The sequence below is a fragment of the Oncorhynchus mykiss genome, chromosome 21, assembly GCF_013265735.2.
Source record: "Oncorhynchus mykiss isolate Arlee chromosome 21, USDA_OmykA_1.1, whole genome shotgun sequence".
Classification (NCBI taxonomy): Eukaryota; Metazoa; Chordata; class Actinopteri; order Salmoniformes; family Salmonidae; genus Oncorhynchus; species Oncorhynchus mykiss.
The window spans coordinates 40,630,769-40,651,729 of record NC_048585.1 but is presented as its reverse complement, the minus strand read 5'-3'; the positions used below and the strand labels follow the sequence as shown (position 1 = coordinate 40,651,729).

At 41.4% G+C, this 20,961-nt stretch overlaps 1 protein-coding gene and 1 long non-coding RNA gene across 3 annotated transcripts; both read left to right on the top strand.

Annotated features, from left to right (window-relative positions):
• Window positions 1-955: 955 nt before the first annotated feature.
• LOC118942930 lies at window positions 956-4,026 on the top strand. Its single transcript, XR_005038604.1, has 3 exons — window positions 956-1,088; window positions 2,160-2,225; window positions 3,940-4,026. It is a non-coding gene; the product is annotated as an uncharacterized LOC118942930 (long non-coding RNA).
• An 11,682-nt stretch (window positions 4,027-15,708) lies between these two features.
• LOC110500411 (apolipoprotein L6) lies at window positions 15,709-20,761 on the top strand. 2 transcript variants are annotated; one of them, XM_036957828.1, is made up of 10 exons: window positions 15,709-15,996; window positions 16,557-16,711; window positions 16,925-17,027; window positions 17,221-17,324; window positions 17,410-17,493; window positions 17,778-17,839; window positions 17,986-18,060; window positions 18,811-18,865; window positions 19,277-19,465; window positions 19,567-20,761. In XM_036957828.1, the coding sequence occupies exons 2-10, from the start codon at window positions 16,586-16,588 to the stop codon at window positions 20,428-20,430; spliced, it is 1,662 nt and encodes a 553-aa protein (XP_036813723.1). In that variant the 5' UTR covers window positions 15,709-15,996; window positions 16,557-16,585; the 3' UTR covers window positions 20,431-20,761. The 2 variants fall into 2 exon arrangements, with proteins under 2 accessions (XP_036813723.1, XP_036813722.1); XM_036957827.1 differs by having other exon boundaries at window positions 15,715-15,996; window positions 16,567-16,711.
• Window positions 20,762-20,961: the final 200 nt, after the last annotated feature.

Below are 20,961 nucleotides of genomic sequence, written 5' to 3'. Positions count from 1 at the left end.
TGGGAATCAGCTGCTAACAAAGAAAATGTCACATGATACTGTTGTTTGATCAAGCAGCACAGCTCACAACCATTAATGAAAGGCACTGGGCCTCTGTATTAACTTCATATTGTTGCTAAATGTAATAATGAATACATTGACTAGATTTCTTTCAACTGACAATTCTGTGAACTGTCTTGAGCAAGTTTTACATTGACACAATACCTGTTAGCTAAGGTGTCAGCTAGAGATGACGTACAGGAGCTGGCAGGGATTTGTAGCGTTGCATGTCTACTTTGATGCTATTTAACATTTTCGAATCTGAGACTAAATAAAGCCAAATATATTGATAACAATCACCTTGTCCGAAAGAGATTTACATGGTTATCAAAATGTCACTCCAGGATAAGCCTACACGAAACACAACCCTTGTTGTAAGTGTTTCTAAAATCCCCCATGAGAAAAAATGACTGGTGGAAAAACGATTGGAATTATTTCCCTGTTTGACCTCTAGGTTTTATGGGTCTTATGACACCGCCACGGTGGGGTTCTATAACATAAAAGTAAAACAAATAAAAATGATGTTTTATTGTCACATACACCAGATGGGTGCAGTGAAATGTGTTGTTTTACAGGGTCAGACATAGTAGTGTGACACCCCTGGAGCAAATTAGCCCTTAAGAAACAGGGAACCAGTTTTCTTTGCATTAAAATTAAGCAGTGATTAATACTGCCCAAGTAGAACCAGAGTAATGTATGAAATACAGCCATCCAGAGTAAACACAGTGTCACGACCTCCACCGCCGATCCCTTTACCTTTTTCTGTTTGTTTTGTCTTATTTGTTGCACCTGTGTCTAATTGTTTCCCTGATTGTGCTTCATTATTTAAGAATAGTAAACCCGCCCTTGTTTTGTGCGGGATTGATTTTGTGTTACGTCGTTGGGTGTGTTCGTGCTCCGGACGTTGGTCCCTGTGTTTTGGGTTGGTCAGTATTTTTCGCGACCTGTGTTTTGGGCATTGGATTTTGGTGCCATATTAAAGTGCACTTTTCCCTGTGGAACTCTCTGCGCCTGATTCTTACCTCACACTGTCACGACTTCTACCGAAGGTAACTGCTCTCCCTGTTCGGGCGGCGCTCGGCGTCGCAGGTTTGCAAGCCGCCACCGATCCCTTTTTTCCTTTTCTGGTTCTTTTGTCTGTGTTCCTTTTCACACCTGGTTTCATTTGCGTTTATCTCTGGGTGTATATAGGGCACCTGTTGCCTGCCTTAGTTCGTGCGGGATTAAGCTTGTGTGTATTTGCGCTCGATTATCTTTGTTTATTGTTTTCACTATTTAGGCACATGTAAGTGTCGGAACTGTGGTTGTTCCTCTGTGTGTTGGCACGAGTTTCTGATCCTTAGAGCCTAGTTTTGGATTTTCGTCTGTGCCATTTTTGTATTGGTGGACTCTCTACTACTATATATATATATATATATAAAATCGCTCACCCTTCTCAGAAATCCCTGCTCTCCTGCGCCTGACTCCTACACTTCTCACCGAGACGCATCACACACACCCAGTCCCTCGTGACACACACAGCGCTCACTCCATGCAAATATTAGTTCACAAACATTGTTCAGCCAGTCTGAAAATGCATTGCATATCATGCAAATGCTAGTTTCAGTATTCAAAACTCCCAACTGCATTGCTGTCTATTAGATACAGTGGAGGCTGCTGAGAGAACGGCTCATAATACTGACCAGAACGGAGCAAATGGAATGGCATCAAACACCTGGAAATCACGTGTTTGAGGTATTTGACACCATTCCACTATCTCTGATCCAATCATTACCATTAGCCCGTTATCCCCAATTAAGGTGCCACCAACCTCTTGTGAATAGATACAGTTAGGATGGGCAGTTTGCTATTTTGCATAAGCAAATTGGGACCCATAGGCAGTTAACAAAGAGATCCAGACTCTGAATGTAAGTGTTCATACATTTACATGATATAAAAACAATGTCATTGTATATAAAGCATCATAATTGTGTGATTTGCGTCACTTAATGATGTTACATATACACAACGTTAATTTTTAGAGTGGCTATACTTAGCCATAAATGCATATTTGTTTTGTAGAAAATGTACTCTGGCATCTCTGGACATTTAATGAGCATTTTGCATGCATTGAATTTCAGAAAAACAGAACTGCCGTGTTGACAAGCTGCAGAGGCGTGCCATTTGGAGTGACGATTTCCAGTTTGGTATTTACAAAAATCTGCCACCAAGTGGTGGCAATGGTGTTTATTGGATATTCATCTAGAAGAGAGTGATGTTATTTTATGTTTTGATGGTTTATAGACATGTTAGCCGGTGTTTAAAGACACTGTTATGTGTATGTAACATCAGGCATTAAAATCAAAAGTGCCTCAGTCAAGGGCACATCAACAGAGTATTATTTTCTGTTCCTGGCCCAATGCTCATACCGCTAGGGTACCTGCCAGCATATTCACTGTCTTCATTCACTATTTCCTCTAAACCCAAAACAAAATGTGTCATCATTTGGGATCAAAATAATACATTTTTCTAACTGTGGTTTTTCAACAAATGTGTTGTAATTCTACATATAAAGGGATTAAATATGATCAACTATGTGTTTCATCCCTATTGTCCTGTGATGCACCTGAAAAGCAGATGTTTCCAGCTCAGAGACAGGATTGTGTCGAGGCAGAGATCTGGGGGAAGGGTACCAAAAAATGTCTGCAGCATTGAAGGTCCCCAAGAACACAGTGGCCTCCATCATTGTTAAATGGTAGATGTTTGGAACCACCAAGACTCTTCCGAGATCAAGCCGCCCAGCCGAACCAAGCAATCGGGGGGAAAAGGGCCTTGGTCAGCTAGGTGATTATTAGGAACCCAATGGTCACTCTGACAAAGCTCCAGAGTTCCTCTGTGGAGATGGGAGAACCTGCCAGAAGGACAACCATATCTGCAGCACTCCACCAATCAGAACTTTATGGTAGAGTGGCCAGACGGAAGCCACTCCTCAGTAAAAGGTTTTGTTTGCCATAAGGAACCTAAAGGACTCTCAGACCTTGAGAAACAAGATTCCCTGGTCTGATGAAACCAAGATTGACCTTTTTGACCTGAATGCCAAGCGTCACGTCTGAAGGAAACCTGGCACCATCCCTACAGTGAAGCATGGTGGTGGCAGCATCATGTTGTGGGGATGTTTTTCAGCAGCAGGGACTGTGAGACTAGTCAGGATGGAGAAAAGATTAACTGAGCAAAATACAGAGAGATCCTTGATGAAAACCTGCTCCAGAACGCTCAGGACCTCAGACTGAGGGAGAAGGTTCACCTTCCAACTGGACTACAACCCTGAGCACACAGCCGAGACAATGCAGGAGTGGCTTTGGGACAAGTCAGAGCCCAGCCTTGAACCCAATCGAACATCTCTGTACCGTAGCAAAATGTGGAAAAAGTCGAGGGGTCTGAACAATTCATTCATTTGTGTAACACTATTTTTCAAAAGAGAAAGTCTGACCTCTCTCAAGCTTGGCCTGTCTGGTTTTGAGCTGCTGAATATCAGAGAGTAAATGGCTGATCACACTGGAGTTGCCCCCTGCATTTGAAAGAACACGACACCTTTCTCTGTCACTGTCTATGTTTTGGATTGCATCTCAACAATAACTATCCCAACAGGTCAAGGACTGCTGCTTACCTCCTGACTCCTTACCTCCTGACTCCTATCTCCCCTTTAGGTCTGGGTTGTCCCACATTACCAGGGGGTCCCTGTGCCCCTATCCTTCCTTAAAAAACACAAACAACATACATTTAATTTTGTACAGATCATTCCCCAAAGTGGGTGTATTTTTGTTTCAACTGGAAGTTGTACAATGTCTTGATGTAAGTCAATACATTCTTCAATGTATTTACTAACATTCTTCAATGTATTTACCTGGCTTTCCCCGGCAGGTAGAGAGTCAACTGTGAGGTCAGCAGACAACAGCAGACAACAGACAACCTGGGCAGATGGCACTGCCCTGCAGACAACCTGGGCAGATGGCACTGCCCTGCAGACAACCTGGGCAGTGCCATCTAGTGGACTCTGTGAGGAGAACAAGCTCAGACTCATTGGGCTTGCATGGCGGGGGAGCTGACATCAACCCAACCTCTTGCACTGGGCTCGTTTTCATCTATTGCTTATAATCAGAACACAAAGTTTCCATTCAGAAACAACCTCTAGCCCTTAGGATCTGTGTAGATCTGAAAGGGTGGGATAGGTATGGCCAAAGTTCCACATAGCCTACACTGTAATGGAAAAAGGTAATTCATCGAGTAATTCTGGGTATTATCAACAGTAAAATACTCTGTAATGTTTTAATGCATCATACTGTAAATTAAGGTGCATAGTGGGTACATGTTTTGGACAGGGAAAGAATTGCTGTGTTTCGAATGGTACTGTTACTCCACCCCACAGAATACAGTAACATACTGTATATTTGGAGCTCCAAAAAACTTTTGACCACTAGTGAGTACATGTTATTGTTGTTTCTGGCTCATTAACATGTTTTGAGGCGTTGCTTGTAAGAGGTTACATTTTTTGCACCGGTGAGTGAGAATGCTGTAACAATTTAGATCCCACATGGTTATTGTGCCCCATTGCAGTAATTATTAACCACTGTAAGTCTAAGCTGTTGAAGGGGGGGGGGGGGTTGATGGGTATTTTTTTTATTATGTTACCTATGTTAATGTACCGGTGCATCAATTGACTCTAGGTGATTTGCCTTGTAGTCGCTGTCAGTTTGGAATCCTTTGTTAAGGCTTCTAGAAGTGCAAGTGATATAAAACGCCAAATGTGAATTAATGTTGTAATGCGTAAACACTTTAGCCAGCAGCCAACCTGCTTGCACCAATCCATTGTCCTACCCTCAATGAATTTCATTCATCCATTCGTTCATAAATTAATTCCGAAGTACTTGCTTTGATACCGTATTGATATTACAGTAAGTGTACTGTAACATGAAATACTGAATTTTACTTGCCACTGAGCTGCCTGTAAGTCAAAATCATGGCAACCCCTTTACAGTGTTTTAGAGAGCATTTTGCCTTCACTCATTTATGTCAGATCTATGAAGTGTTTAGAGTGTAGGGGCTAGAGTTTGTTTCTGGATGGGGCCAGAGTTACGGGTAAACCACTCTGCAAGCGTTGCATCTGCACTTTTTAAATATCTGTCACAGCAAAAACATCCCTCTATAATCAATAAGGCATGCTGCACCTGCGGCAGAAGCATTTTAAAATTGATAAATAAAAACATGTACATACCTATGTGGGAGTTCTCAAGATGAAGCAGGATGAGTACCCAGAACAATAGTTGCTGATACAGCAAAGATACTGAGCTTTGTGCATGATGATTTATAGTGTATACCGATTTATAGCCTCTCCTACTTTATGATCAGGACTTGATACCTAGCTCTTTAAAGTCTGGGGCTAGTCCAAGATGTACTCTTAAGGAGCCTACCATTACTCCTTAAGGTCCAAGGATCTCATGTTATTTTCAGAGGTAGACTGGCTCTGGCAGCCAAAACAGCCAAATACTCCATCTAAAAGTGAATAGATTCTTAATTTCAATACGATTCTAGAAAAATAAAGCCCGTTACTTTTAAGTCACATCAAAATAATTCCACAAAAATATACACTTACTGTATACTGTTTTAAATGATTCTGCTTTATCACAGTTGCAGGCGACAGAATGTTTCAGTGACAACACGTTTCTGGTGGCCTTCTTCTGTTACACACAGGTGTTCAGAGCATGCTAGATAGAGCATGTTAATTAGCACAGGTGGTCCCTCTGTCTTCCGTCTGTCTTCTGTAAACAAACGCTGTAACATGGAGATATGGCAATGTGGGAAACAACCCTAACCGTATGAAGTTGTATATCAATTTAACATTTTGTTTTTGGAAAATGATTTCTCGCTGATATAAAAGAAAAGGTCCTCATGCTCCCAAAATCATTCCACAAGTGATGCATGTTAATAATGTTCAGACCAAGCGTCGGGGATCTTAACAAAACTCCCCTGTCCAGAAGATGCTTGGTCCAATGACTTCTGTCTAATGTAATGGACCTGAGAGTCATCATCAAGGGCTAGTCTCAAGCACCATTACAAACCACACATGCAAAGTGACCTGGAAACCAAGGATCTTTGCTCTCTGAAATAAAATATCACATAATTGTGGCCTTGACAGTGGAATAGGAACTCAGCAGCCACCATGAGAAACAAGTTGCTCTTAGTCTAGTGTATATAAAAAATTACCCAACCAAAATGATCAACCAAGACAAAGACCAATCTATAGATCTATAATGCCTATGTCTATTTGTAAGATTAGTTAAAAAGACCTGCATCGTGGGTAGTGTAAAGTATTATACACACACACCTTTAGGACTCTGATTTATTCTATCATGTTTTGAGTTAAATTCCATATTTTATGTCATACAATTGTTATAATCTTAATATCTAAAACATTAAACAGCATTCCTCAGACGAGGTTTGGACAGAGTTAAAATCATTTTTTTCCTCATGCACTATATAGGGAAAGTGTGCCATTTAAGACACAGCCTATGCGTTTTTTTAATGGGGTTTATCCTTATGCTCTATAAAGCATGAAGCCACTGAGTGTGCTGTGGTTTTCCCTGTCTGTTCTAGATGTAGAGTACCTCCATTACCCTACTGTAGCTGTTGGATCTGTCATTCTCTGTTTGATGATCACACGCAGACAACATGCAGACAACATGCGCCTATACAGACTAACTTTGGGCAAATGATGAGAAGATGAAGTAGCACACTCGTCTCACTGGCGCATCGAAGACACCTGTACCAGAGGACTGGCATAGAGAGATGAGGTCAGAAAACACCTGTATCAGAGGGGAAACAGGGAGAGATGAGATCAGAGGACACCTGTATCAGAGGAGTAGCAGGGAGAGATGAGGTCAGATGACACCTGTATCAGAGGAGTAGCAGGGAGAGATGAGGTCAGAAGACACCTGTATCAGAGGAGTAGCAGGGAGAGATGAGGTCAGAAGACACCTGTATCAGAGGAGTAGCAGGGAGAGATGAGGTCAGAAGACACCTGTATCAGAGGAGTAGCAGGGAGAGATGAGACCAATCCAATGGTTTTAAATTTGTGGGGAGTCATGAACGAGTGCACATTTCAGGATATAGGAGAGATCTTTGGGATGCAACCCCTCTTTTCGCAACCACTTTGATAGTTCTTCGATAGTGTCTTCCAACTCTTTAACTGATGCAGGATTGAAGGCGTCGCCAACGATTGTGAAGACATTGCTAAATGCGAGGTTGGTTTCTCTCACCGAGGGCGGTACTGTATATAGCCATCTCCTCCTAGTTCAGCTGTAAACGCAATCTTTGGTATGTCTACGAGAAATAGTAAGGGTTAGAGAAGCAATCAGGGTCAATGCCAACTGAACATTTGGGCCAGTTTTCCAGACACAGATAAAGTGTGGTGGAGTTTCTCAATTGACTGACAGCACTTTCAATCCAGGACTTGGTTTAGTCTGTGTCTGGTAATTTTATTTGGTTATTCAAAATAAACATTTTCACAATGAAGAATAGGGCATGCATATGTTTTCACACACTATTTTCCAGTAGTTTGCGCTAATTCAATGTGTTACCCACGTTGTAATTGTTGGCTATTTGATGTTATCTACCTTCTTTCTCTTTTGATGTTTCTACCTTCATTCTCATTCTTCGCCCTACCCAACATGCCTCGGCCAAGGAGAAAGCCGATCTCATGATTAGCATGTCTTTCGACTACAAGGACTCCCCTAGGACGCTGTCTTGGACGATGGCACCCAGTTCGTCGCGCGACTGGGGGCACCGGTCAGTCTCTCCTCTGGGTTCCACCCACAGTCTACCAGGAGCTGAAGAAGTTACTCTGCTGTTTTGTCTCCACTCAGGCCACTAACTGGAGCAAGTTCCTCATCTGGGCCGAATTTGCACATAACACACTGCCGAATTCGGCTACTAGACTGTCTCCATTTGAGTATCAGTTCGGTTTCGCCCCCCCTTGTTTCCTAAACAATAGGTCGAAGTGGGGTGCCCTCAGCAGAGGTGTTCAGTCGATGATGTCGCCACACCTGGACCAGAGCGCGATCCTCCTTGCTTCGCTCCTTTGTCCAACAACAACACCAGGCTAACTGGCACCAAAGGCCCCTTCGGTTCCTTCGACCAGCTCAACGGGTGTAGCTGTCCACCAGTGATCTCCCCTAAAAAGTGGACTCTCGGAAGCTCGCCCCGCTCTACGTAGTACTATTTAAGATCCTGAGTCGCATTAACCCGGTAACCTATCGTCTCCAGCTCCCCAGGTCAATGAGAGTCTGTCCATCGTTCCATGTCTACTGTCTCAAGCTGGTAAGGACCAGTACCTTCTCCCCCCCACACCTGCCCCTTCGCCCCCTCGACTTGTTTATGGCCACCTGGCCAACACCGTCCGTCGTCTGCTGTAGGCTCGTCAGGTCCTGGGAAACCTACAGTACCTGATGGACTGGGTGGGGCTACGGCCTCTTAGGAGCGAGCGTGGGTGCCTGCCCGGGACATCCTGGACCCGGGACTTGTTCGGGACTTCAACCAACTACGTGGTGGTTGCCCTGGCTCCGAGGCTAGAGCCGCTCCTAGAAGGAGGTGGGTTACTGTCATGGTTCCACCTGTCACCAGAGGGCGGCAGAGACTTTCCTAGAAACTATAATGACGCTAAAGCGTTTTCTGTTACTAATTATGATTTCCTTTTAGAGAGATGTGTTTTCTGTCACCCTTTGCAGAAGTTTGATTTCATTGACATGTGCATTTGTCTCCTAAGTGAGTAATCGAGTGTTTGTTGTTTTCCCAAGTCTATTTTGTACCTACTGTTGAACTCTTTCCCAGTAAAGTGTTTACGTTTGTTCTAACCACTGGTTCCTCCTCTCGTTCGCTTCTCTGCTCCTGGGTCCTACCTCACCATGTCACACCCATGTCATCCCCTACATATTTATTTGTGCCCAAGGATCTTTGTTTTATTTTCTCTTCGCTGATGTGGCATTATCAAGGAAGACTTATCTTTGCCTGTGTTTGTTGGTGTAAGTGTGTGAGAGAGTGTGTTTAAATATTTGTCTTGAGTGATGGCACACATTCTCGTGTGTGTGTGTGTGTGTGTGTGTGTGTGAGCGTGCGTGCGTGCGTACATGCGTATATGCATGCGTGCGTGAAAAACCAAAGGCTGAGGTCAAATCAGAGACCATTAAGTTTTTCCAGTCAATCAAACAGACAGCTGTTCAGCTACAGGAGAGCCTGGATGAACTGAGTAGTATCATCTCATTCATTTCCACCCGGTTTCTTCATGAATCGCATTGACAGAAACAAAAATATCTTTGGTAAGAAGAAGGGCGGGGGTGTATGCCTTATGATTAACGACTCATGGTGTAATCACAACAACATACAGGAACTCATGTCCTTTTGTTCACATGACCGAGAATTCTCTTCGATTATAGTCACAGCCGTGTATCTCCCCCCAAGCACATACCTTGTCGGCCTTGAGAGAACTTCACTCAACTCTATGTAAACTGGAAACCATACATCCTGAGGCTGCATTTATTGTAGCTGGGGATTTTAACAAAGCTAACCTGAGAACAAGACTTCATAAATTCTATCAGTATATCAAATGCGCGACATGAACTGATAGCATTCTGGATCATTGCTACTTGAACTTCCGCGATGCATACAAAGCCCTCCCCCACCCTACTTCAGCAAATCAGACCATTAATCTGTTTTGTTTCTCCCAGCCTATAGACAGAAACTTAAACAGGAAACGCCTGTGCTCAGATCTGTCCAACAGATGGTCTGGTCTGACCAATTTGATTCCACGCTTCAAGATTGCTTCGATCACATGGGCTGGGATATGTTCCGGATAGCCTCAGACAACATCCATGTTATTTACGCTTAATCGGTGAGCGAGTTAATTAGCAAGTGCATCGGAGATGTCGTACCCACTGTGACTATTAAAACCTTTCCTAACCAGAAACCGAGGATTGATGGCAGCATTCGCGCAAAACTGAAAGTGCGAACAACCGCTTTTAATCATGGCAAGGTGACTGGAAACATGACCGAATACAAACAGTGCAGCTATTCCTTGCGCAAGGCTATCAAACAAGCAAAGCGTCAGAGTCGCAATGCAATGGCTCAAACACGAGACATAAGTGGCAGGGTCTACAATCAATCACAGATTACAAAAAGAAAGCCAGCCCCTTCGTGGAAATTGACTTCTTGCTCCCAGACAAATTTAACAAACTTATTTGCTCGCTTTGAGGACAATACAGTGCCACTGACACGGCCCGCTACCAAAGCCTGTGGGCTCTCCTTCTCCGTGGCCAACGTGAAGAAAACTTTTAAATGTGTTAACCCTCGCAAGGCTGCCGGCCCAGACGGCAACCCTAGCCACGTCCTCAGAGCATGCGCAGACCAGCTGGCTGGTGTGTTTACGGACATATTCAATCAATCCCTATCCCAGTCTGCTGTCCCCACATGCTTCAAGATGGCCACTATTGTTCCTGTTCCCAAGAAAGCTAAGGTAACAGAACTAAATGTCTATCGCCCCGTTGCACTCACCTTTGTCATCACGAAGTGCTTTGAGAGACTAGTCAAGGATCATATCACATCCACCCTACCTGATACCCTAGACCCACTCCAATTTGATTACCGCCCCAGTAGGTCCACTGACGATGCAATTGCCATTACACTGCACACTGCCCTATCCCATCTGGACAAGGGGAATACCTATGTAAGAATGCTGTTCATTGACTACAGCTCAGCATTTAACACCATAGTACCCTCCAAACTCGTCATTAAGCTCCAGACCCTGGGTCTCGACCCCGCCCTATGCAACTGGGTCCTGGACTTTCTGACGGGCCATCCCCAGGTGGTGAAGCTAGTAAACAACATCTCCACCCCACTCCTCAACACTGGGGCCCCACAAGGGTGCGTTCTCAGCCCTCTCCTGTACTCCCTGTTCACCAATGACTGCGTGGCCATGCACGCTTCCAACTCAATCATCAAGTTTGCAGACAACACTACAGTGGTATACTTAATTACCAACAACGACGAGACGACCTACAGGGAGGAGGTGAGGGCCCTCAAAGTGTGGTGTCAGGAAAATAACCTCTTACTCAACGTCAACAAAACAGAGATGATCGTGGACTTCAGGATACAGCAGAGAGAGCACCCCCCATCCCCATCGACAGGACAATAGTGGAGAAGGTGGAAAGTTTAAGTTCCTCAGCCTACACATCACAGACAAACTGAAGTGGTCAATTCACACAGACAGTGTGGTGAAGAAGGTGCAACAGCGCCTCTTCAACCTCAGGAGGCTGAAGACATTTGACTTGTCACCTAAAACACTCACAAACTTTTACAGATGCACAATCGAAAGCATCCTGTTGGACTGTATCACCGCCTGGTACGACAACTGCACCGCCCTAAACTGCAAGGCAAAACGCATCACCTGGGGCACCCGCCCAAACTACCCGCCCTCCAGGACACCTACAGCACCTGATGTCACAGGAAGGCCAAAAAGATCATCAAGGAAAACAACCACCCAACCACAACCATCACTAGTCACTCTAAATAACGCCACTTTATTAATGTTTACATATCCTACATTACTCATCTCATATGTATATCCTGTCTTTGATATCTTCTACTGCATCTTGCCTATGCCGCACGGCCATCGCTCATCCATATATTTATATGTACATATTCTTATTCATCCCTTTACATTTGTGTGTAGTTGCTGTGAATTTGTTAGATTAGTTGTTAGATATTGCTGCATTGTTGGAACTAGAAGCACAAACAATTCACTACACTCCCATTAACATCTGCTAACCATGTGTATGTGATCAATAAAATTGGATTTGATTTTATGGGCAGATTTACTTTATGATACCCAGAACCTGTCTTTGATCGTTAAGACATTGCTTGTATAACTCAGCTATGATATCTAGGTGGTACAGATAAAAATCTATATTACAGACACCTACTACTCTAGTTCACAGACATCTAGGCACACACATATGCATAGAAACACACACACACACACACACACACACACACACACACACACACACACACACACACACTGTTACAATAGGTTATGTTTATGACATGTATGCATAAAGATAAAAATAAATCATTAACATGCCTATATCTTTCAATAAGTCACATAATTTGACTCGAACTCCAGTGCTGGAGATATTGTCTCAGAGGTTGAAACCCTCAGACAGATTAGTCATCCCCACATTGTAAACTACAAAAACTCATTTCTAGGTAACTGCATTTTACTTTGTATTTATATTTGTCTCTATATGTTTTTTTCATTTGTTTCAGACACGGTATATTGGAATTACAAGTTAATACAGTATCAGCAACTTCAACAAATGAACTACTACAGTGTTTATTTGTTTCACAAATAGTATTCCCAAGTAGTATTCACTAACAAAATACTAATACATTTTCACAGAGGATAACTGCTACTATATAGTGACAGACCATTGTGCGAAGGGAAATCTCTCTCAGAATATACAAAGGCAGAGGACAAAGCCTACAGAAGAGTACTCCGAGAACTGTTTTAATGTTAGGCAAAGTATACTTTACTTTGATACCTTCACAGAATATGGACTGTTTTGTCAAGATCTTGCATGTGTCACGCCTGCTCCCACTCCCCCCCTCTGGCACTCTGGCCTCAGGCTGCCCATCATTGCGCACACCTCTCACTATCATTATGCACATCATTGGACTCACCTGGAATCTTTCACGTTTTGATTGCCCTTCCCTATATCTGTATAGTATTTTTAGTTTATGTTCCTTTTCATTAAATCAAAGCTACCAACAAGGAAGTAACGGTGGGATGTTTAGGCCAAGAGATTCTTTCTGACTGGTGGAATGTATGACACAAAAGGTAGAAAACATTTAAGATGCATGTTAAATATATATTCCTGAACATTTTTTAAGATATTGAACATTTCCCACACATCCCTCATTTACTGCAACTCTGTCATAAGGCCTATGATGTGGTATCATAAAATGACATGAAATATGTCAAAGTCATGTTTTTCCAGTCAATCCAACAGACAGATTATCAGCTACAGGGGAGCCTGGACTAACTGAGTGACGTCATCTCATTTATTTCTAAGATAGAGGATTGTTACTTGCACGACTGAACTACTCAGTGATTGTACTATATGCATAAACAACAGATCCGATCATAAGTTAATATTTTAACTTCTCTGATAATACCAGGTAATACAGATCAAAATTTGTATCACAGACACATCTACTTCTGAAATCTTTCATTTTATAACCGTCGGGATGATTTGATCTGTATATTATTTTCATGAAACAAATTGCATTAAAATAGTAAGCAACTGCAAAATTAGCAGATTTAGTCTATTAGTACATAAAGGTGCATGGTGATTGTATAGAATCATATTCATAAAACATTGACTGATATGAAACATTATACATTAAAATTTGTTGATGGTAAAAATGATGAAGATCAGTTAATACAAATGTTTAAAAGTATGTAAATGCACCAAATCTTTGACTCTGAGCATATGTTTCAGTTGTTGCTGACTATGTAACCAATATTGAAAAGAAGGAAGAGTAAGAAGACACTGGTAGGGGACATCAAATCATATTTTTACCAACATCAAGCCATGGCACAATTTCCAATAGAAAGAAAAGTACATCAAGAATTGCCAAACACGCATTATTAAATGATATACTGTAGGTTATTAAATGTAAATAACCCAATGTCCCAGATTAGTGAGAGCTATCATGTTTGTTGTATTTTTTAGGAAGGATAGGGTCACACATACCCCTTGGACCTAAAGGGGAGATAGGAGAGCCAGGAGGAAAGCAACAGTCCATCTGAGAAACATTATTGGAATATAAATGGTCATCTTATTTAAGTTACCAAGTTACTAGTGGTAATGCAAATATTATTCAAATGTTCAAGTATTAGACCTCTCACTAAAGGCTTCAGTCATACAAAATGTATACTTCATTCTGAACTGGTTCTCTAGCAGATTAGCAGCAATGTTTCACCCCATGTTCACAAATGGCCCTTTCCCTTTATTCAGATTACAATCTCTCACTTTCTGTTATTTGAAAATGAAATAATCTCCAAAATATCATTATTTTTTAAAACAAGCCATAGAAAGTTGGTTGCAATTTCAGTGTGATCAACCAGAAAAGACAGAACAAATATTACAACAAATATTATGGTTCAACTCAAATATACTAATTCATTTAAAAAAAGCTATAATCTTTGTAAATAATTTCATACATAGGACTGGCAGAGTTATGTCACACATGCAGATGATGGGGTTCACCTTGGGGTCATGATTGGGGCTGCACCAATTGATTGATGTATTATAATAATTGATTATGCTTATGTTGTATTAATAGAAGGGGAAGGGCTATAAGACCCCTTCCTCACGACATCTATTGGGTCCTGGACTACACATTAGCAATATATGCATTATAAGTTTTAATATTGTTCCACAGTTATTTTCTAGTCTCTGCTTCTTATAAGAAACAGTCTGAGAGATGTGTGAGTTATTGCAGTCAAAACAGGGTGTCTGTGAGAAAGTGCCTCAAGGCTAAAAGACATTCGTAGACACAGCACCCTGCAGGGGAGTGAAAGAGATAAGAGACAAGTCAGAACTATTGTTCTCTCCTGCAAGTTTGTATAACTGTATATGCATGGGCTTGGTTTCATGAGTAGAAGGTGTTGACGTAGGCAGTTACATCACTAGGGGTTGACTGCAAGCATATTAAAGCAACTTTCCTATTTTGCAGAACTTACCCGAAAACATGTGTGCTATGTTCCCGTTGTCAACTTCTGTCTACAATTGCATTAATTAAGGTTTTTGATCTACTTAAAGATATTGTCTGATTGCTCACCAATAAGAAAATTATTGACAAGGAACAAGGAACAAGGAACCTACCTCAACACAGCTTACAAAAATATATGGAAATGTCTGCTCTACTCAAAATTACAACCAACTAATTGCAGCAAGTGAAAGGGGGAGAAATTAAGGAATTTGTCTGTCAGCCATGCATTAAAGACCAAAATTGTCTAAAGAAAATTGTGATAAATAAAAAAGTATGCCAGTTTAATTTAAGGACCAAAACATTTACAGCTGGGCCATATTGAATGCAAAATTGTTATGAAGATATTTTTTGAAGTACCAATTCCATGGCACATGGTTTACGAACTGATACACAAAACAACGCTGGATTCAAAATGTAGAGCTTTTCAATGTAAATTATTATACAAAATTGTCGCAACCAATAGAATGTTCTATATATATATGGGGGATACAACCATCCCAGCTCTGCAGATTTTGCTCAAAGAGACCCGAAATACTATATAATTTGTTTTGGTACTGTCCATAATATGCAGCTTGTTTTTGAAAAATACATTTGCATATTTTATATTTTTACTACAAAAATATGTGGAGGATTGGAAATTATGCAGACAATTACAGTGATGGAAGCCAGAATCTGCCCGCAATATTAAAGCTGATCTACCCGTTACACCCCCCCCCCCCCCCCCAAAAAAAAATATAATAATAATAGACACACAGGTACAGAGGACAATTAAAAGCAGGAAAAAACGAACAAGTTGACAAGAGTAAACAGCTCTTGTTTCATCATTTGAACATTACTTCAGTAGGACAGTAGGATTTCCTGTAAATCACATGATCTGAATGCTTTGGTTTAGTCCAAACTTCCCTATAGTCTCTCACAGCTGACACACCGGTTGATAGTTCATCCATTATTGCTTAACATGTAATGCGGATATGGGTGTGTTTGTTTGATCAAACCATGTAAGTAGAGGAGGAGTCCTGCATATAAGACTGGAACTCCTAATCAAATCGTAGGTAAAGTAAGCCAGCAGCACAACCAGAAGACAGACAAGCAAAGGTAAACCTGTGTTACTAACATATTCACCTTACTGGTATGTTGTATTATTGCAAACCAATGTGTTTTACACTGAGTGTACAAAATATTAGGAACACCTGGTCTTTCCATGACATCGACTGACCAGGTAAATCCAGGTGAAAGATATGATCCCTTATTAATATCACATGTTAAGACAATTGTGCCATTCAGAGAGTGAATGGTGCATTTGAACGGGGTAGGTGCTAGGAGCACCGGTTTTAGTGTGTCAAGAACTGCAAAGCTGCTGGTATTTTCACGCTCAACAGTATCCCGTGTGTATGAAGAATGGTCCACCACCCAAAGGACATCCAGCCAACTTGACACAACTGTGGGAAGCATTGGCGTCAACATGGGCCAGCATCCCTGTGGAACACTTTCGACACCTTGTAGAGTCCATGCCCTGACGGATTCAGGCTGTTCTGAGTGCAAAAGGGGTGCAACTCAATATTAGGAAGGTGTTCCTAATGTTTTGTGACGTCAGTGTATATTAAAATGTACTTTATTGATTAAAAAAAAAGATGAACATTGCTAATTGACATGAGTGAGACACAGATTCCAGTGGAATCTAAAGATGGGGAAAACACAGAGTGTCCTTGAGAAGAAAGGATACACTACCCAGAAGGAGGTAGAGAACGGTGTCATAGCTACTGACAAACATGGTGACCAGTTCGTCATAAAAGAGATCAAACTGAATGAGGTATGTGAGAACTATTTGTTATTTCTGAATTGATTACATCTTAGAGTTTTTTGGAATGATCACAGAGGGATAGGATACATAATTGGTTTTCAATTATAGGCAACTCTGCAGGTGCAAAAATAATGATTGATAGTGACATGTATTCATAAAGATAAACTAAATAATTAACATGCCTATATCTTTCAATAAGTCACGTATAATTTGTTTTGACAGACATCTGTCCTGAACTCCAGTGCTGGAGATATTGTCTCAGAGGTTGAATGCCTCAGACAGATTAGTCACCCCCACATTGTAAGCTACAAAAACTCATTTCCAGGTAACTACATCATTCATTTTGTTGTTTTATTTGTCGTTTTATGTATTTCATGTTTTTCAGAGACAATGTATTGGAATTACAAGTTAATACAGTATTTGCAACTTCAACAAGTGAACTACTACAGTATTAATATGTTTCACGATTAGTATTCTCAAGTAGTATTCACACACAAACTACTAATACATTTTCACAGAGGATAACTGCTACTATATAGTGACAGACCATTGTGCAAAGGGAAATCTCTCTCAGAAGATACAAGAGCAGATGACAAACCCTACAGAAGAGTACTCTGAGAAGGTAGCTGAAGTAATAACTAGAAAATTCCACACCACAACTGTTTCTATTTTAGGCTAAATATATAATCACTTTGATACCTTCACAGATTATGGACTGGTTTGTCAAGATCTGCATGGCCCTGAAGCATGTACATGACCAGGGCCTTCTTCACAGAGAACTGAGACCCCAGGTACAGCTAATAGAATCTCATGCAAAGGCTATTAGTTTAAAGATAGCCTGGAAATAAACTTAAAGAAATAAAATAAAATAAAATATAAGGTTTTATGTAAATCCCTGTTAAACAATCAACTAACTGCATGTTGTGATTTGTGGGGGATTGTTGACTTCACAGCAATACAAATAGAGATTATTCCACAAATGTATGTTATGATTCATATCAGTGCGGAAATTAAATGATGGAATGTCATAAACTGTTGTTTAACACCTAAACTGGTATTTTCTTATCTATACTAGAGCATACTTCTCACAGAATTTGAAACACTTCGTTTGGGAGCGTTTGGAAGTGTCAATGAAAAGTATGTTCGTTTTGTAATTATAAAAGGCTCATGATGAATTTACACAAAATACATTAACAGTTACACCAATTAATAGTTTAGTATTTTTGATTACATAAATGAGTAGGGAGAAAAAAATCTGTTAATGTGCCTACTTTGTTTATCAGGACTACCAACGAGGATGGAATGGTGGGTTATTTAGGCCCAGAGATTCTAACTGGTGGAATATATGACACCAAAAGGTAGAAAATATTTAACATGCATATTTAAATATATATTCCTGGAAAAATGTAAAGATTTTGAGGTAATAATTAGCAATTTCCCTAATTGTTCACAGCAACTCCTGTGGCGGGCCGGGCGCAGTGCGCGCTAACCAAGGTGGCCAGGTACAGGTGTTTCCTCCGACACATTGGTGCGGTTGGCTTCCGGGTTGGATGCGCGCTGTGTTAAGAAGCAGTGCGGCTTGGTTGGGTTGTGTATCGGAGGACGCATGACTTTCAACCTTCGTCTCTCCCGAGCCCGTACGGGAGTTGTAGCGAGATAGTAGCTACTACAACAATTGGATACCATGAAATTGGGGAGAAAAGGGGGGTAAAATATATATATATTTTTTTTTTATGAAACCACAAAAGCTAACAAAACATTTGAGGCTAGATAATCCCTCATTTACTGTAACTCTGTCACAAGGTCTACGATGTGGCATCATAAAATGACATGATATATGTCATAAAGTCATGTCCCAAGCCATACGTTAGGTAAACCAGGCCAATAAGATGACCTAGACAATAATGAAAATGTGAAGTACGTTGACATTTGCAGAGATCCACTGACATGGCTGTTACTCCACACACACACACACGCTCACAGACACAGTGTTACCATAGGATATGTTTGTTAACAGGTTTATAAGTGTAAAAATAAGTGAGGGTTATGCAGTGTAAAATAATAATAATTACATGAGAATTAACATGTTTATTTTCCATCCTTTGCAGTGATATTTGGTCCTTGGGATGTGTGCTGTATGAGTTGTGTATGCTTCAGGGTGCAGTAAGTAATCCTGCATTTAAATGCTTGTTGTTATTTCGTATTTTTCCAGTTGGTGAAGTTGTATACGACATGAGTGCAATCAAATAGTTTTAAAGTAGAAACAATTATTCAACCAATGAGATAAGTGTCTACCCAGCTAGCTTAAGATAGCTAACATTGACCAAATTAAACTAGCTACATGTATCTTATAAAAAATATTACGATTGTAAGATTGCTCTGTTTTATCAATTTTCAGCTGAAAAGTTCAAAGATCAGATACCAAAAACTTGTAAACTCGGGATGCAAAATTCTGACTTGAAGGGTCGATCAAAATCCAATAATTCCGACATAAGTTGAACTCGTTCTATTTTGCCTGTCCACCACTAGATAAGGATGGATATTGTGTGATAATAGACAGTTCTTTCTTCTCAGTTCACTGCAGTGAAAACAACGGACCTCATAAAAAAAATATTGAGGGGATCTTACCCATCCCTACCAAAGAGCTTCTCACCGGAGCTCTGCGAACTCCTGTGTGACATCTTCCAACAAGACCCGACCATTAGGCCTTCAGCTGGTGACATCATGGCAAAACCCTTCATTATCAGTTTCCTCAAAAAAAAGGTTTGCTATGCAATATCAATCGTTCAATCATTCAATATGTCTGGTAACCATCTATATTTTCATTCATTCATTAATATACATGTATTCATTATTTTCTGTAGAGTGAGAAAACTGTGGAGGAACTCCAGACAACCTTGGACAAGCTGAGAACTCTGGCAGGTGGCTTGGAGAGTATTCACAAAGGCACCACCATAGGCAGTCTGACAGGAGGTGTTATTGGGGCAGCTGGAGGAATCACCTCTATAGTGGGGCTTATCCTGGCTCCCTTCACTCTGGGCGCCTCCCTCATCGTCACTGGGGTGGGTATTGGGATTGCTGTCACTGGTGGCGCCACAGCAGGAGTATCAAACATCACCAACATGGTCAATCAGTCCACCGACCGCCTAGCCATGAAAAACATCATCAAGGAGTTCCAGGAGAAGATGAACTCTGTGGTGACATCTCTACAAGACATCGCTGAGGGTTTGGAGACACTCATGCAAAGTAGCTCTTCTAAGATAAAAAGTGCCGGTTTCAATGTAGAGGCCGCTGCTAGTGCTGGGGTGAGGGCTGGGAAAGGCCTTGCGGGCACAATAGAGCTCTTCAGACTACTCCGGGTGGCCAATATTGGCAAGGTGGCAGCCCAAACTGCCAGGGCAGTGCGTGTGGCAGAGGTGGCGACAGGAATATTTTCAGGTTTTTTTGTAGCTGTTGATATCTTCTTCATCGCCATGGATGCCAAAGAGATCCACAACATCCGACATGCGAAGGCAAATGATACCAGTAAGTTAAAAGCGATGGACACAGACTCCTTCACTGAGCTGAAGCCTGGATGTGAAGAACCAAAGGCTGAGGTCAAGTCAGAGACCATGAAGTTCATCCAGACGATCAGACAGACAGCTGAACGGCTACAGGAGAGCCTGGACGAACTGAGGGATGTCATCTCGTTCATTCCTGAGATAGAGGATTGTTACTTAGACGACTGACCTACTCAGTGATTATATTAGATGCATAAACAACAGATCCAATCATACTTTATAATGCAACTTGTCTGCAAAAGACAGGCATAGGCAGATTGCCTTTCTGATTCCCAGAACCTGATTAAATCCTTAAGACATTGCTTGTAGAACTCAGCTAAGATAACTAAGTGGTAAAGATCAATATCACAAGACGCCTCTACTTCTGAAACTTTTCATTTTATATCATAACCGTCTCATGGAATTATTCTAATCAAAAGGAGACACTTTAACATTTCTTCAAAACAAGTCAACTTTATTATTTAATTACTGCAGTAATGGAGCTTGTCAACGACCCCCCCCCCCCCCCCCCCCCCCCCAGAGTCTGGCCCCCAACTCCATACTGGAGCCATCTCCCACGGTACCCCAGTACAGAAACATTAACTCATGCTTTAACTCATGCTTTGGAATGCGGTCTTGTTAGGCTTATCACTTATCTTTTGTCAGTGTTAAATCTCCCAGAGGCCCATGTTCAGTTCACGTAGACACAGTTTAAGAACC